The sequence below is a fragment of the Photinus pyralis genome, unplaced genomic scaffold, assembly GCF_008802855.1.
Source record: "Photinus pyralis isolate 1611_PpyrPB1 unplaced genomic scaffold, Ppyr1.3 Ppyr1.4_LG7, whole genome shotgun sequence".
Classification (NCBI taxonomy): Eukaryota; Metazoa; Arthropoda; class Insecta; order Coleoptera; family Lampyridae; genus Photinus; species Photinus pyralis.
Window position 1 is genome coordinate 25,104,683 of NW_022170738.1, and position 14,142 is coordinate 25,118,824.

Genomic DNA, 14,142 nt, shown 5'->3' on the forward strand with positions numbered 1-14,142 from the left:
CTATGCCCATATTGATTTTCATGCAATTCAGTTCATAACTAACGGAGATGTCAAAGCGATCGAACATTTCTAAACAAAGTTATCGTTCACACGGACAGATAGAGGGACAGACAGACAAAGGAACAGACGGACAGACCAACAGACAGACGACAGGCAGCAATACAAAATTATAAACGATCTCTAGGATCGTTAATAAACGGCAAAAGTGTAAAATTATGGAACATGTATAAAACGGTTTTTTGATTTTTTTTCTTTCCTTGGTGCACGCCTCGACACCATAACGAACCAAATAGCGAAAAAAGTAGAACAATTAGCTCTTAAGATAAAAAAACTAGTAGCGTCTCAACGAACGAGCGGACAGACGGACGGGCGGACAAAGTGACCATAATAGAGCATTTTTTTTTATTTTTGTGGAAATGCGCTAAAAAGCCCCCGGGGCAAAACTCGGATATACACTACTGGTAGTGGTCCTAACAGCATATTAAAAAATTTGCCTTGGCTAACACAGATACCACCCCCACACCTGCGCACGTGCGATTCTGCCCTTTTATGTCTAAGAACGTGTACCAAATTTGGTTCCAATCGGTTTGGCCGGAAATGAGAGTAACGAAGCATCGACAGACCGATATCATTGTCATTTTGTTTGGTTCGCATTTCAGATGCTTCAAAATATGTATTTCCGTCAAAAAAGTGGGGGGGGGGTCATTTTTTACCTCATTGCAATACCTATACCTAAAATCAGAACTAGCCGTTAGTTTGCGATTTTAGCGATTTCTAAAATACGACTGACGTAGAGATGAAATCAAAGAATTCATTAGTTCTATTACACATCGGTGATTTGATGATACTAACTACATATTTGAAATAAAATTTTGTGGAGTATTTAAAAATAGAATACATATTGCCTAAACACGGCTGGGGATGGTTACTAAACAGCATCCCTGCAGTGAGATTTTTAGTGGCGCTTTCCATCCGTCTCAACAAGCCCATTATAGTTAGTTAATCCCGTGCGCTGCACACAAACAAAGCGCCGCTCCACCTCCGCCCGTTGTTGCATCGGGTAAAGATATACCATGCAACGGGGCGGGCGCCTCACCAGTCGGCAGTCGCCGTCGAACGGTAAAGAGGATTGTGTGTTGATGTTATGGTCACTCGTCATCGTGCTACGAACAGGTTGAGCTAAATGCCCCAAAGTGTAATTGTGAGTAGAAAATTATCTCGCCTCGCGTAAATAATAAAATGCATTTTTCGGCACCCGTGAATTTGTGTGAAAAGCAGACCTCAAAGTGGCCGCGGCGTTTCAGTTTTACAAACGATAGTGAATCAAAACTTAATTTAAGTGTATTTATAATTTTAATTACAATGTTGTCACACACGACAAATGCATACAAAATTGACGAATCAATCTCCATAAACAAACCGATATTGCGACGTGATCCAGCAGGATGGGTTCAGTTTTCAACAGGTAAATCAATTAATAAATTTCGAAATATATTATGAAGTACATTGAACCCCCCTATATCAATATTGATCGTGAGAACATTTTTATTGTCTCATTATTATATGGAAGTTTTTACAATTGTAAAAAATTTACATCTCTATTAAGTTTTATTGGGAATTTATAATTGAATACGTAATCGATTACTTATAGAGTTTCAAAAACAAATTTTAAAAAAAAATAAACGAAGTTTTGATTATTAATTTAAGGCGAGCAAACAAAAACAAATATTGAAATTTTCGTTCATTAATTTTCGGGTTGACAACCATTATTAATTTATAAAAAAAATATGTAGTTAATATAACCGGTTTTTATGGTTCATGGGATTTTAAGGCTCATTAAGTATCTTTTGAACAGACAGAGAGTATAAGATAATGGTCGATAAATGTTTATCTTTTATTTTTGACTTATGGTCCCCTTTTTATTTACATTTAAATTGCAATTAGTATCGTGTTTATTTAAGGTGTACAGTTCGCTCGCTAATGTGGGAACCGCTCGTTCTCGTCTAAAAATTGTTGCAAAACCTCTCTAATTTTCCTCGTCCGAATTTTATTGCCCCGCTCGAAAATGCCATCGTATAAAAAAAACGCACCGGCGAATTCCTATCTCTTTCGGGCACATTGCGATACCGTGTTACATAAACTAGCTCCAGTTTTTTGGAACGCGTTTTTTGACGGCTTTATCGGTTTGTGTAGACCGAGTTGTTTATGTAATAAGCTCTAAACTTAAAATTTTTCTGTGGTTGGAATGAGATTTGCATAAAAAGAGGGCCATAATTTGTTATAATTTACCTCCACTATCTACAGGAATTTGCATTTTGTACTAATATTTAGAAATTTATTATACGTTTGGGCGCCCGGTGTAGAACTAGAAGTTTTGCAATTATAATCCGTTAACATACCTTACCGATACTGTCCCTACCTAGGTCCCTGCTGTGATATCTATTATAATTGTTGCTAATGATAACATTAATCGGTACTTACGTAATTTTTAAATAAAATTGCTTTACATTCTGTATGCAATACTTTCAGCATTAAGTATGAATGTTTTTTAAACATCTATAAACACAGCGGCGGCGTGAACTTGAGAGCAAGAGTTCTACCACTCGTTCTACCATATACTTCCACATGGTGATTTATTTTAGGTTGCTTCTTTTTAGCGCATTTCCACAAAAAAAAATGCGCTATTGTGGCTACTTTGTCGGTCTGTCCGTCCGTCCGCTCGTTCGTTGAGACGCTACTAGCTACTTTTTTCGCTATTTGGTTCGTTATGGTGTCGAGGCTGCACCAAGGAAGGAATTTTTTGTGCGTTTATTCCTAAAAAAGTTATTGTAACTAAAAACCGTATTTTACATGTTCCGTAATTTTACACTTTTTCCGTTTATTAACGATCCTAGAGATCGTTTATAATTTTGTATTGCTGTCTGTCGTCTGTCTATTGGTCGGTCCGCCTGTGTCGTAAATTTAAAGACATCGTTTATTTATTACACATTACTAATTAGACGTCTTATTATTTATTAGTCACGAATACGCAATTTATAACAGCGCGAACAATTTTTTACTTCGGCATCGAAATTAGAATGAATTGAAATGCAATTCGTTTGCTTATGCACCCTCTTCCTCGAAAGATCTCGAGTGCTTCCGAATGCGTCCGACTATTCTAGAATGTTCTCGAACAAACACGTCATGTTTCTCGGAAAGATTGCGTCACATCCACCTTTGTTATTTATCGCTGATGACTAATTTTTCATGGCGCCGCGATGTCTATCGAAATTTGTGAAATGTTCGCTACACTCTTAAAACGAAGGACGGTGGGAGTGGAGACACAGTCCCAGGAAACTTTGGTTCTATAACACGAACTTAACGGCGGTACTTACACGACGATCCCCTCGTGCATCTTCCATTCTTGAAGAAAAAACAATCCACCGTCTTACCAATTGGTTGTGGGGTTAAAGCCACAGACCAATATTTGCACCCCGGTTCCCTGGAATACCACCTCCAGCATCTTGTGCATGATGCACCAGTCCAACCTATTAAGGTCACACCCGATCTTCGAAATTGCAAGCGTTGTAACGCCATGAATCTGTAGTTATCGATTCAGATGCTGTAACGCATTTCAAAAATCTTCGCAACTAGGCTTATCACAAGACCGGTCCTGTATTACCGGGTAATAAAGAAATCGTTTCTGCTCCTGTACAACTGCGAACAATGTCAACTTTCTAATTTCTTGAGATATTGCCTACCACGCATATTTTAGACATCAGATGTGCGCATGCGCAGAATGTTAAATTCCTATTTATAAGAATATTTATTTATATTTTCATATTTATTCAGATTCATATTTTATTTTCTTTTTACAAAATTGGAAAGAGCATACCCAGCAACCACATCTCTAGGTCCAACCCGAGGTCCAACGTGATGCATAGGACAAAATTTCAAACAACAAAGTTTTGGGGGCGTAACTCCCAAATTAAACATTTGGGATCCTTATTTTATTATGAGAAAAATTGTTTTAACAGATGGTGTCCCAGATAACTGTAACCTTGACAGTAACTACATGCGGATTTCATGAAAGTGTAATATTGGCTGAATGGGAAAACCGAGGAGAAAATCGTTCCGAGCTCAATCATAAGCTGTAACGAATTTAAAAATCTGTCCAGGGGTTTTCCAAAATATTGAGCGAGAACTAAAAATTGTACTTTTTAGGGATGTCGCTGCCATCTTGTAAACAAATTTAATAAAATTTGGTAGTTTTGTATAGCGACTACCGTCAATTGAATGACTTTAACCTCGACTTTAACGAATTTTTGGTAGGTCTTTTGGTTTTTTGCAACTGTACTTGGCTGGTTGTGAAACAAATGCCGTAATTGTGTTTGTTGTCATAGGTGGGTAACTATCTGGTTCTATGGCACAAAATGGAACAACCACACATGTTTTGTTCGTATTTCCGAACTCTACAAGCCAAACTTTGTCTTTTGTCCATTGATTGTTTACATTTGACTGTTTTTTTTTAAATAAATCGCTTTTTCCCAATTTGAAAACCTTAATGGACGGTAGTACATCTTAAAAATATCATAATTACTTGAAGAATGTTAAAACTCTTCACAGATAAAAGCAGATAAACGAAAAAGTGTGGACAGATAGTTACCCACCCATGACAACAATCACATTTACGGCATTTGTTTCCGAGCTATATACTTAAGTAAGTGATAAATTTACATTTTCCGCCAACCAAAGGTAGGCTTTTATCTCGGCTTTCATACATGGCTGAACAGTTTTTTTATGATCTATTTAATGACGTATGGTTATGAATTATGATGATAAAATATCTAGCACGCCTAGAAGAAAATTGTTAACGCTATTCGATTGGCCGTATCGCTAATACAAAACTACCAAATTTTACTACCTAAATTTGTTTACAAGATGGCGACGATATTTAAATTTTTCTTAAAACACAATTTTCAGTTTTTGCTCGATACTTTGAAAACACCTTGTAGACCTTTGAATTATAATTGGACTAAATATGCTTTTGTCTTATTTAACCAAAATTGTGACTCTTACCGTTTCCGAAATCAGCACGTAATTTCATTTATATGGGACACCCTGTTAGAGATTAAAATATACAGGGCGTTCCATGTAAAAAATGAGGGTTAGGTCCGATAACTTTTTTCTTGACTTTGATAATTGATATCAAAAACCGACTCTAGGTGACTTTTGTTCGAGATCTGTCCGCTGTTACCTCTTCCGCAGTTCCGCTCTGTAAGAACATTTCTAAGCTCGTTTGTAAGTGTGGTTCGCAAAACTAACTGAACAGGAAGATTACAAGTCAAGTAAAGAAATAAACTAAACAAATATAGAAAACGAGCTCCTGGGTATGGCTATAGGTAGCATGTGCAAAACCAAATTTTAAAACTGGCGTTAAATTTGTTGTTATTCCAAGTGGCTATGTATCAAATTTAATTTGAATGCCTCCATAAATAAGAAAGTTGGCACTGCGCATGCGCAAAAAAACTAAATTTTGAACCTGGTGTTAAATTTGCTTTTATTCCAAGTGGCTATGTATCAAATTTCATTTAAATACCTTCATAAATAAAAAAGTTTGCAATTCGGTTTATAAATGGTCGAGATGCGAAGAGGGCACTGTGAATGTTAATCGATTAGGCTCAATTGGAATTGCGTTTTATATGGCTAAAGCTATACGCAAATTGAATTTCATTCAATTCGGTTCATAAGTAACTCATGGAGATGTCAAAAGAGCCTTCCTTTTTTTTGGGGTACATTGCCAATTCACGAACTCCGATATACAAATTTGATAAATAATCCACCTACAAAATTTTATCGTAATTCGTTATCGAGATATCGTGCTAACGGACGGACAGACACCGCAAAATTATAAACTCGCTAGGAGCTCGTTAATAAGCAGAGTAAGCGGCTACACTGTAGGCTACTAGTAGTTCTTTGGAGCGCGTCAGTTTAGATAGAAAGAGGGGCCCGTTTATGACAAACCTCTCTTACTGTCTTTTCAACTCCTATGGCTCTATGACATGGCTACAACCCCTGCAAGCTTTGTAATTTTCTGAACTTGAGGTCCTAATCTCAACGCTCAACTCTATACAGCATTATAGGGGATGGTTGACTGAGAATATCAAAAGAATCGATAATCTACTACCGCAATATTAACGCAAACGGTAAGTACCCCCTCCCCCACCCCTCCTAACACAGGGAGAGGAACTTCGCATTAGATTATCCCTTATCAGTTTACTGATGTCTAGACGTTGTTTAACAATTCACCATACGTCCATACACCTAATCGCAACCGGAATGAATCGCCACGCGGCGAATTTCCTGGGTTTTGAATCCCAGTTTGAATATTGTGTACCTAATCTGCTTTGGAAGACTGTCTTGTTGCTCATTACATTGCGAAAAACCATTGCGGTTGACCTCTGTTAACAAAGCAATAATAATTAGTAGTTGCCGGAATACAATACTTATCGCATTGGTCGCCTTGATAACTTGCACAACCTTTTCTGATACGTACTTATTTTTTATTGTTATTAATGGAAAACGTCTTTTTGTTTCATAATTACGAAGATAAAAGTTTCTTCTTCTTGTTTTGCAAAAAAAAACCAACAAAAGACGAGTCAAAACTTTTGACTTGTTGGTTTTTTTTGCTTTCACATTAATCATTGGTCGAATCATTGTCAATGACTCTCAATTGGGGACTATCACTGTCATAAATCTCGGTAGGATAAGCAGGTTTTGAAATTCAACTTTCATAATTCAAATTAAACTGGAAAAAGTGGAACTGCTGTGGCCGTTGAAGTGTTCGCTGATGATGGCAGCTTTGTTGTTGAAACGTGTTCGGTCTATTACTATATTATTGTGGTTTTTTGTGTTCTTTAACATAAGTACTGTGGAGGGGTTCATCCTCATCCTTCACCAGAAGTAGGTTAAAATTTCAACAAAATATATTAATAAATAAGGAAGTTGACATTGCGCATGCGCAGATTAATTATCAAGATTTTCTTTGGCTCAGGTGCGGGAGCTATACGCTACCGAATGCAAAAAGAACGAACTTAATATCTTGAAAACTATTGGAGTAGTTAAGAGACAGAGAAGGTGGCTGCAATAGCGCACCCAACTTCGTTGGAAAATGCGCTAAAAATCAGGTCAAAGGTAAAAAGGTAATCGCCTCGGTAATCGCGTTTAACCTCATTTTTTTAAATGGAATACCTTTACTCGTAGGGAATACCCTATATATTTTAATCGAAAAAGATAACACTAAACTATTTTTTCAAAAATATAACGCACGGCGGCTGATATTAAAAAAAGACTTAGGCGATTCAAAAAAATTCAAAAAGATTTAAAAAAAAAGGTTGAAATGATTCAAAACAATGCAACAAAATTTAAAAAAGATTTATGAATTTTTTAATTTTTGTTTCATTACTTATCGAATTAGTGTTATATTTTTGAAAACGCACTTTAATATGCTATTTTTTAGATTAAAAAAAAGTGAGGTGAGGTCGGATCGAGGGTCGGATAATTTTTTTACCTGGCCCCGTACACTTATTTTGAAAATGGCAGATTATTCAACAAGTAAAAAGGTTTTCGCCCTTTCAGCGCATTTTCCATGCATTCATCAGTACTTCCTAAAAGGCTATACGCGCTACGTTTTTCTATACTAAAGGTATCTATGGTTAAAATTTCATAGAAATATCTTCATACTTGGACGGATGTAAAATGCGCTAAAAATGTCAATTTTAAAATGACTACACTTTCTTAGTTAAAGAGATACAGGAAAAATTTTCTTGATAATCATATTTGAATAATCCGCCTTTTTCGAAATAAGTGCACGGGGTCAGGTTAAAACAGAGCTAACCTCATTTTTTTAAATGAAGCACCCTGTATATTTTAATTTAAAAAGATAACTTTAAATTATTTTTTCAAAAATATAACACCATAAATGATAAAAAAATTCAAAGATTTAAAAAGGATTTTAAAAAAGGTTGAAATGATTCCAGTGCTAGTGAAATACAGAGTGAGAGTAGGATACTTTTTTTTACAAATATATACTATCGGTCCAAAATGTTTCGTTTGAGAGTCATTCCCTCAAAAGTCCTCAAGTTTGCGTTTCTTTTTTAGTATTTTTTCTCAGCAATCTATACTAAGAGTATGGAATTAATGGATTTGCGTATAGACTGTGGAGTAGACTGAGGAGTAGGCACTCTGATTCTGCGAATTCTTAATTACTCACACTCATGCTCACACGGGAATGGAAAAAAATCTCCGCCAATTTTGGTATCTGGGCATATTACATATTACATACATGAAAATAACGATACTAAACATAGTTTTGGAAAATTAAAAAAAATGCAATCCTTGGTCCGAAAACGAACACATCAGAAAAAATACTACACTTCTTCTCACATTTCCTCACATTATTTCCTCACATTATTTTTCAAATCTTTAGAGTATCAATAGCTCTAACTTTGATTGCAAGGTTTCGAATACGAGGTAAGGCATGCCTGGTTGTGGATTGCATAGTGGTTGCACACTCAATTTTCTTATTTCTTGAGCGTTTTTTTTCTGCGTTCTGTTCTGTAGTTTAAAACTACTTAAAGGAAGTGTTAATGTTGGAAATGTGGTGTATGCTAATATGGTGCATAATTTCCCCTCGGCGACGGTCAAAAGATACCACCAATAAGTTACTAAAATTTATTTGTAACAAACAACTTCGTCATGCCGGCTAAGAATAATTTCCATTATTCATCGCGGTAATTGTTTAGATCACATTCCATCTATACCGATAAGATACCATCAAAGATAACAGTCCTCGTCAGATTACAATAAATTAATACACGATCACTGCTCAATGTTGATGATTAAATATTTGTAATATTGCACAAGGATTACACCATATTTGGGTACACGCGATGAAATCCATTTAATTAAATTTAGAAATTCTTTATGCGCTCACGTAATGGGAGTGCACGCCATTGTCTTCAACTTTCCAAAATTGCGATACAATGGCGTAGTTTCGGAAAGCAAAAATCCATTTGAACAAAGAACTTCCCCGTCCACTTCAGATAATAAATTAAGGCTAGATCGCAATCGCGAATTAAAACTACAATGAAAAGCAAACAAATGGGACATCTTATTATCTAATCGTTCAATTGCGTAAATATTGACTATGCTATGAATAATCGTAGGTACCTAGTTTAGGTGCTACCGTTTCGCGGATTATGGATTAAACCAATTTGTTGTTGAAATTTTCGATGGCCCGTTGTGGATCAGAAAGTAAGTAAACCAGAGGGTAAACCTTTCTGGAGTATTCGCATGACCGGTTACACTGAAGTTGTTAGGTTGTAAACAATTGTTGATCGAGCCACTCCCGCGGAGGGTAGTCGACCCCTCGTTCGGGACTTCTGCTGCTCTTTATTGTTCCGAATGAAGATCACTTTAGCGTCATGTGTGCTCCTGAACTGTGAAGATGGAAGAGTTTAATTTATTAAGCATCCTCAGATCCTTTATAGTTTTGTATTGTCGTTCGTCCGTCCGTCCGTGTGCGCTCTAACTCTTTTTAAAAGTGACCGATTGTGTTTTGGTGTACGGGTACGTTGGACATTAAGGACGGACGCTATTGATTTTCAAGAAGCTGGTTCAACAGGAACAAAAGTTATAGGACTTCGAGTGAATCGGGAACAGGAAAAACTGCGAACTCAATATAATAGAAATCAACATATTTCATTCCCTAGGTCATGTATCGAGTTCGGACTTTCGCTAGATTATTCCCTATGACTCTTAGAAGAGTAACAATTCAATATAACTCTTCTCTGTGGTCTAGTTCAAAAGTTTTAGAGCAAAATGTACCCAAAATTATTCATTACACATGAATTTAGAGTTGTAAAAGCTTTCAAACGCATTATCTTGATGCTGAAGATTCAAAAACGTTAAATTATTTTTCTGAGGCCACATAAATTTTGATCAAAATATGTCAAAATCGTTATTTATGCACGAAGATGGTTGAGAAAAAGACCAAGAGCATTATTTCAATGACCAAAACATGAATTTGATCTATTTTTGGCGACCACATGGATTTTGATCTAAACATGTCAAAATCGTTATTTATGCACCAAGATCGTTGGGAAAAATAGTAGGGGCATTATCTCAATGCCCAAGACATGAATTTGATGCATTTTTGGCGACCACATGGATTTTGATCAAAACATGTCAAAATCTTTATTTATGCACCAAGATCGTTGGGAAAAAAACCAAGATCATTATCTCAAAGCCCCAGACATGAATTTAATGCTTTTTTGTTAACTATAAAATGTATTTTGTAAGATTAAAATAAATTGTCGTTAAAAGTGATTGTAATACTGAGGATCCTTCGATATTTCGTTGTATCGGTTTATTATAAACGGCAATAGCGTAAAATTTATTTTATGGGACGCATTTCATCACCCGATTTAATTTGAGGGAAGTGGATTTTCAGCGATAAGTTGACTTTCGATTTTATAATGAAAAAATGGTTAAACCACAAAATTGAATTTGTATGCGACAAGCACCTCTCCTTATCATTTTAAAAATTAAGGAGCGAATAAAGGATTTTTTGTAAAATGCTTTTAGTTATTTGAAAAATCCGGAAAAATCACTTATTGATTTAATTCTAGAGTTACGACTTACGACATGTTATTATTCCCAAAAAGAGCGTTATCCATAAAAAGCGACACTCTCGGCGTTTTGTTAACTTCCAGGTTAAGTCGCTCCTTTATTTTTTTGGCAAATAGATATTCCAAAAAGTGCTACTTTTGTTGCAAAAATTGAAGCATTTCATTGATTATTTTTAAATAAAACTTTGAAATGGTACATTTTTATGCCTGCGCCTTGATTTTTTGAAATATCTTTGAAACCAAAAAGAGACGTTATTGCGTACTAAAACCTATCGTTAACGGGACTTAATTTTTGATTAAATTAGAAATTAAACCAACAAATCCGAAACCTAATAGTCGTGTTTAACTTTTTGAAACTTTGTGGTTTTTTGCCTCCTTTTCTAGAAAGATTTCTAAATAGGTTCATTGGTACTTTCAAAGCAAGCAAAAAAGGAGAATAATTTTTTTTCATAAATCAATATTTTAAAAAAATTCCCTCTTGTATACCCCATCGCTTTACACACTGTACATATATAACTTTACAAAAGGCGTAACTAATTTTTAAAAAGGTGATATTTTTGCCTTCCTTTGCTATTTTTCAAAATGTTTTCTAATTCTTCACCTTCGGTATTTTCAAAACCCACGAGATGATGTCAGTTTGTAGAAAATGTTTTCGTATGGTTGACTTTAAAAAAAAAGTAGGCATTTTTAAAAGGAAAAGGGTATTTTGTCATTGTGTAATGATTCACGGTATGTACGATTGAAAATGTTACCTCCACGTTGAATTTTTTTACTGATTCGTTGCCTTGTAGTTGCTCCTTAGGTTATAAACTCGTTGTATGAAACTTACCATTTTTGTTTTGCCGATATCGTAGCGGAGGAAAGAAAGATAAGAGATAATAATAATCCTAAAGAGAAGCCAATGTAATTTGTTTGTGCACCCAAAATACTTTTTGTCTGAGAAGTGCATTGGACACGAATTCTGACGACAGACTGCATCTCGCATGCAGTATCCTCGTGTAGAAGAGTTCTAAGAAATATCTTATCAAATCGATGATACGTTACCTGCACTGCATTATACCTTTAAATCAATAAATACTGTCAAATCGTGTGCTTTATTTATGATGCCAACGTTATAGGTTACAATTTAAATAAAATAAACAATTCCATGCAAGTTTCGTAATTTCGTAACTGTAAAATCTATCTTAAATCAATACACAATTTGAATGAAATTTCCAATGATAAAGTGTAACGTTTGGTATTGCAAATTTGATATACATGGTAATTCAAAAATATTATAGCAAATATTCGAGGAATCCTGGTTGACATCGAGGAATCATGAAACGTTAGTCATCGGCGATAAAGAACGAAGGCGGCTGTGACGCAAACTTTCCAGGAAATATGACGTGTTTTGTTCTAGAATATTCGAGAACATGCACAAACACTCGATAACACTCGAGTTTGCTATATAAGTAGGCAAATCGAATTGCATTTCAGTTCAGTTCCAATTTCAACGCCGAAGTAATAAATAGTTCGCGCTGTTATAAGTTGTGTATATATGTGATGTATTTTTTTAAGTAAATTCTTTAAAAAAAATGCTAAAACGTAGTGTAGCACAATTTCAATACGTGCTTAGAGCGTTGTTCGTATAAACAGGTTTTATGGAATTTTCTAAAATTTCAAAGCCAGACTGAACAGTGGAATACCGGAAAAGGAAACCTTTACAGGTTCAGCTTGGTAAGGACTGATAAAGGCTTTAAACGCTACAGGCTCTCTAGCTCTGGGTGACTTATGGGATTCTTTGAGAATATTGAAGAGTCTTACAAGCCCTTAAAGACTAGGTATCGAATCCTCTTAAAGGTTCATCTCTAAAGACTCTTAATGACCTTAAATGTGTTTTTGGCAGTCACATTTCTCAAAATATTCTCGAAACCAAAAAATGTAGGATTAAGACAAAAATGGTGTTCCCCCCTCCCCCTCTTCTGAGTTTGTTTAAATTTGTTTCAGAAAGAAACGTTATTGTATAATCAAACACATTTAATTGAACAATTTTTATAATGTTTTAGGTAATATATGGCACTTGTATGAATTCTGCCCTTTCGAAGGCTACGGGCTACGCTAAGGTTTATTAGTCGATTTTAATGTACAGGGTGAGTGAAAATTAATAATTTGCAAAGAAAATAGCTTGATGCTGATAAGTTCACTCCATATACGAAATATCGCATTCGCCACTTGTGCGAGTGATACGATTTAGGCCAAAATCAACTTATGTGTACCTATTTCGAAAATAAATTCGTACTCACAAATACGCCACATTCCGCACATTAAATTTTATAGCAATGCGTCACGTGGCAAATTAAGTTTAAATTATTACCCAGTTCTGGACGATCCCCAACTATATTAAAACACTAATTTTATGTCAACACATTCTGTAGGTACCGCGATAAATTCTAACCCCAAGAAACGGTCAACTTCATCCTTTCACATCAGGTATCCGTTACAAATGAATTTTCGTCCTTAAAGGGGTGCCAATTTTCTGCGGGTTAGTAACGGTTTCGGGTTTATTGTTCGTCACGGCGACAAGTAGATTTCCTTCCACTTACTTAATTAATCAAAAAACGTATAATGCCGCCGTTTTAAAATGTAAATCTTAAGCATACACGAAAAAAAAGTCTCCACATGTGAGCCCACAAAAGCTAAAGGCTTCTTAAATACCTGGCCGACATATTAACAAAAGGAATTTCCATTGTGTGTTCTGTCTATTTTGGTTGGCCTCCCGTGAAGTTATTTTTTGTTAATCACGTCATATCAGCATTTATTTTAATTATTTTGTCGAGGTTTGGACAACAGCATTGTTGTGATTCTTTATAGAGGACGAGTAATAAATAATTAAAGGAGCCATAAATAAGGGGAAAAGCACTTAGCGCGCACCTTCAAAACGGTAACAAACAATTATCGTAAATGACTTTTGACGTCTGTATTTTAGTTTCGTATAACGGCTCCTTTTATGTTCTTTTAAGAGATCCATCCGGTGCTCGATGATAAGTGAAGTGCATCATCGTACGAAGAACTTCCAAGTATATTGAGGGTCCAATTATAAATACCTTTCAAAACACACGCACAGGATATGTACCAACTAGTCTGCTGATAAAAGCCGCATACCACTTAGAAGAACATGCAGAAGTACTTTCTAACAGACACTTTGGAAGGACTCCTGGCGCCGTTACGATGTCTCACACTAACGTAATCGTCCCTCTCTCTTTTGTATTGTTAAGTGTCCATAAATATAAGCGGAGTGTTTTCGTTTCTCTCTAATGCACACAGATAAACTGGCGCCACACAATTTTTGAAGGTAAAATCAATAAATTAATGCGTTTTCAACTACTGCTTTTTGACAAAATCCTTTCGTTTCGACGCCGTCAATTGAAAAATTTCGGCCGAAGGCGCCTTTTATAATTTATAAGCGACGTTGTAAACAAGTATTTTCAAACAC

At 35.6% G+C, this 14,142-nt stretch overlaps 1 protein-coding gene across 1 annotated transcript in view; it reads left to right on the forward strand.

Moving 5' to 3' along the window:
- Positions 1-1,083: 1,083 nt before the first annotated feature.
- Positions 1,084-14,142, forward strand: part of LOC116176716 — a 43,266-nt gene continuing 30,207 nt past the window's right edge. Inside the window, exon 1 of the mRNA XM_031495464.1 lies at positions 1,084-1,465. Coding sequence (XP_031351324.1) covers positions 1,240-1,465 — 226 coding nt within the window. The 5' untranslated portion in view covers positions 1,084-1,239. The remainder of the gene's footprint in view (positions 1,466-14,142) is intronic.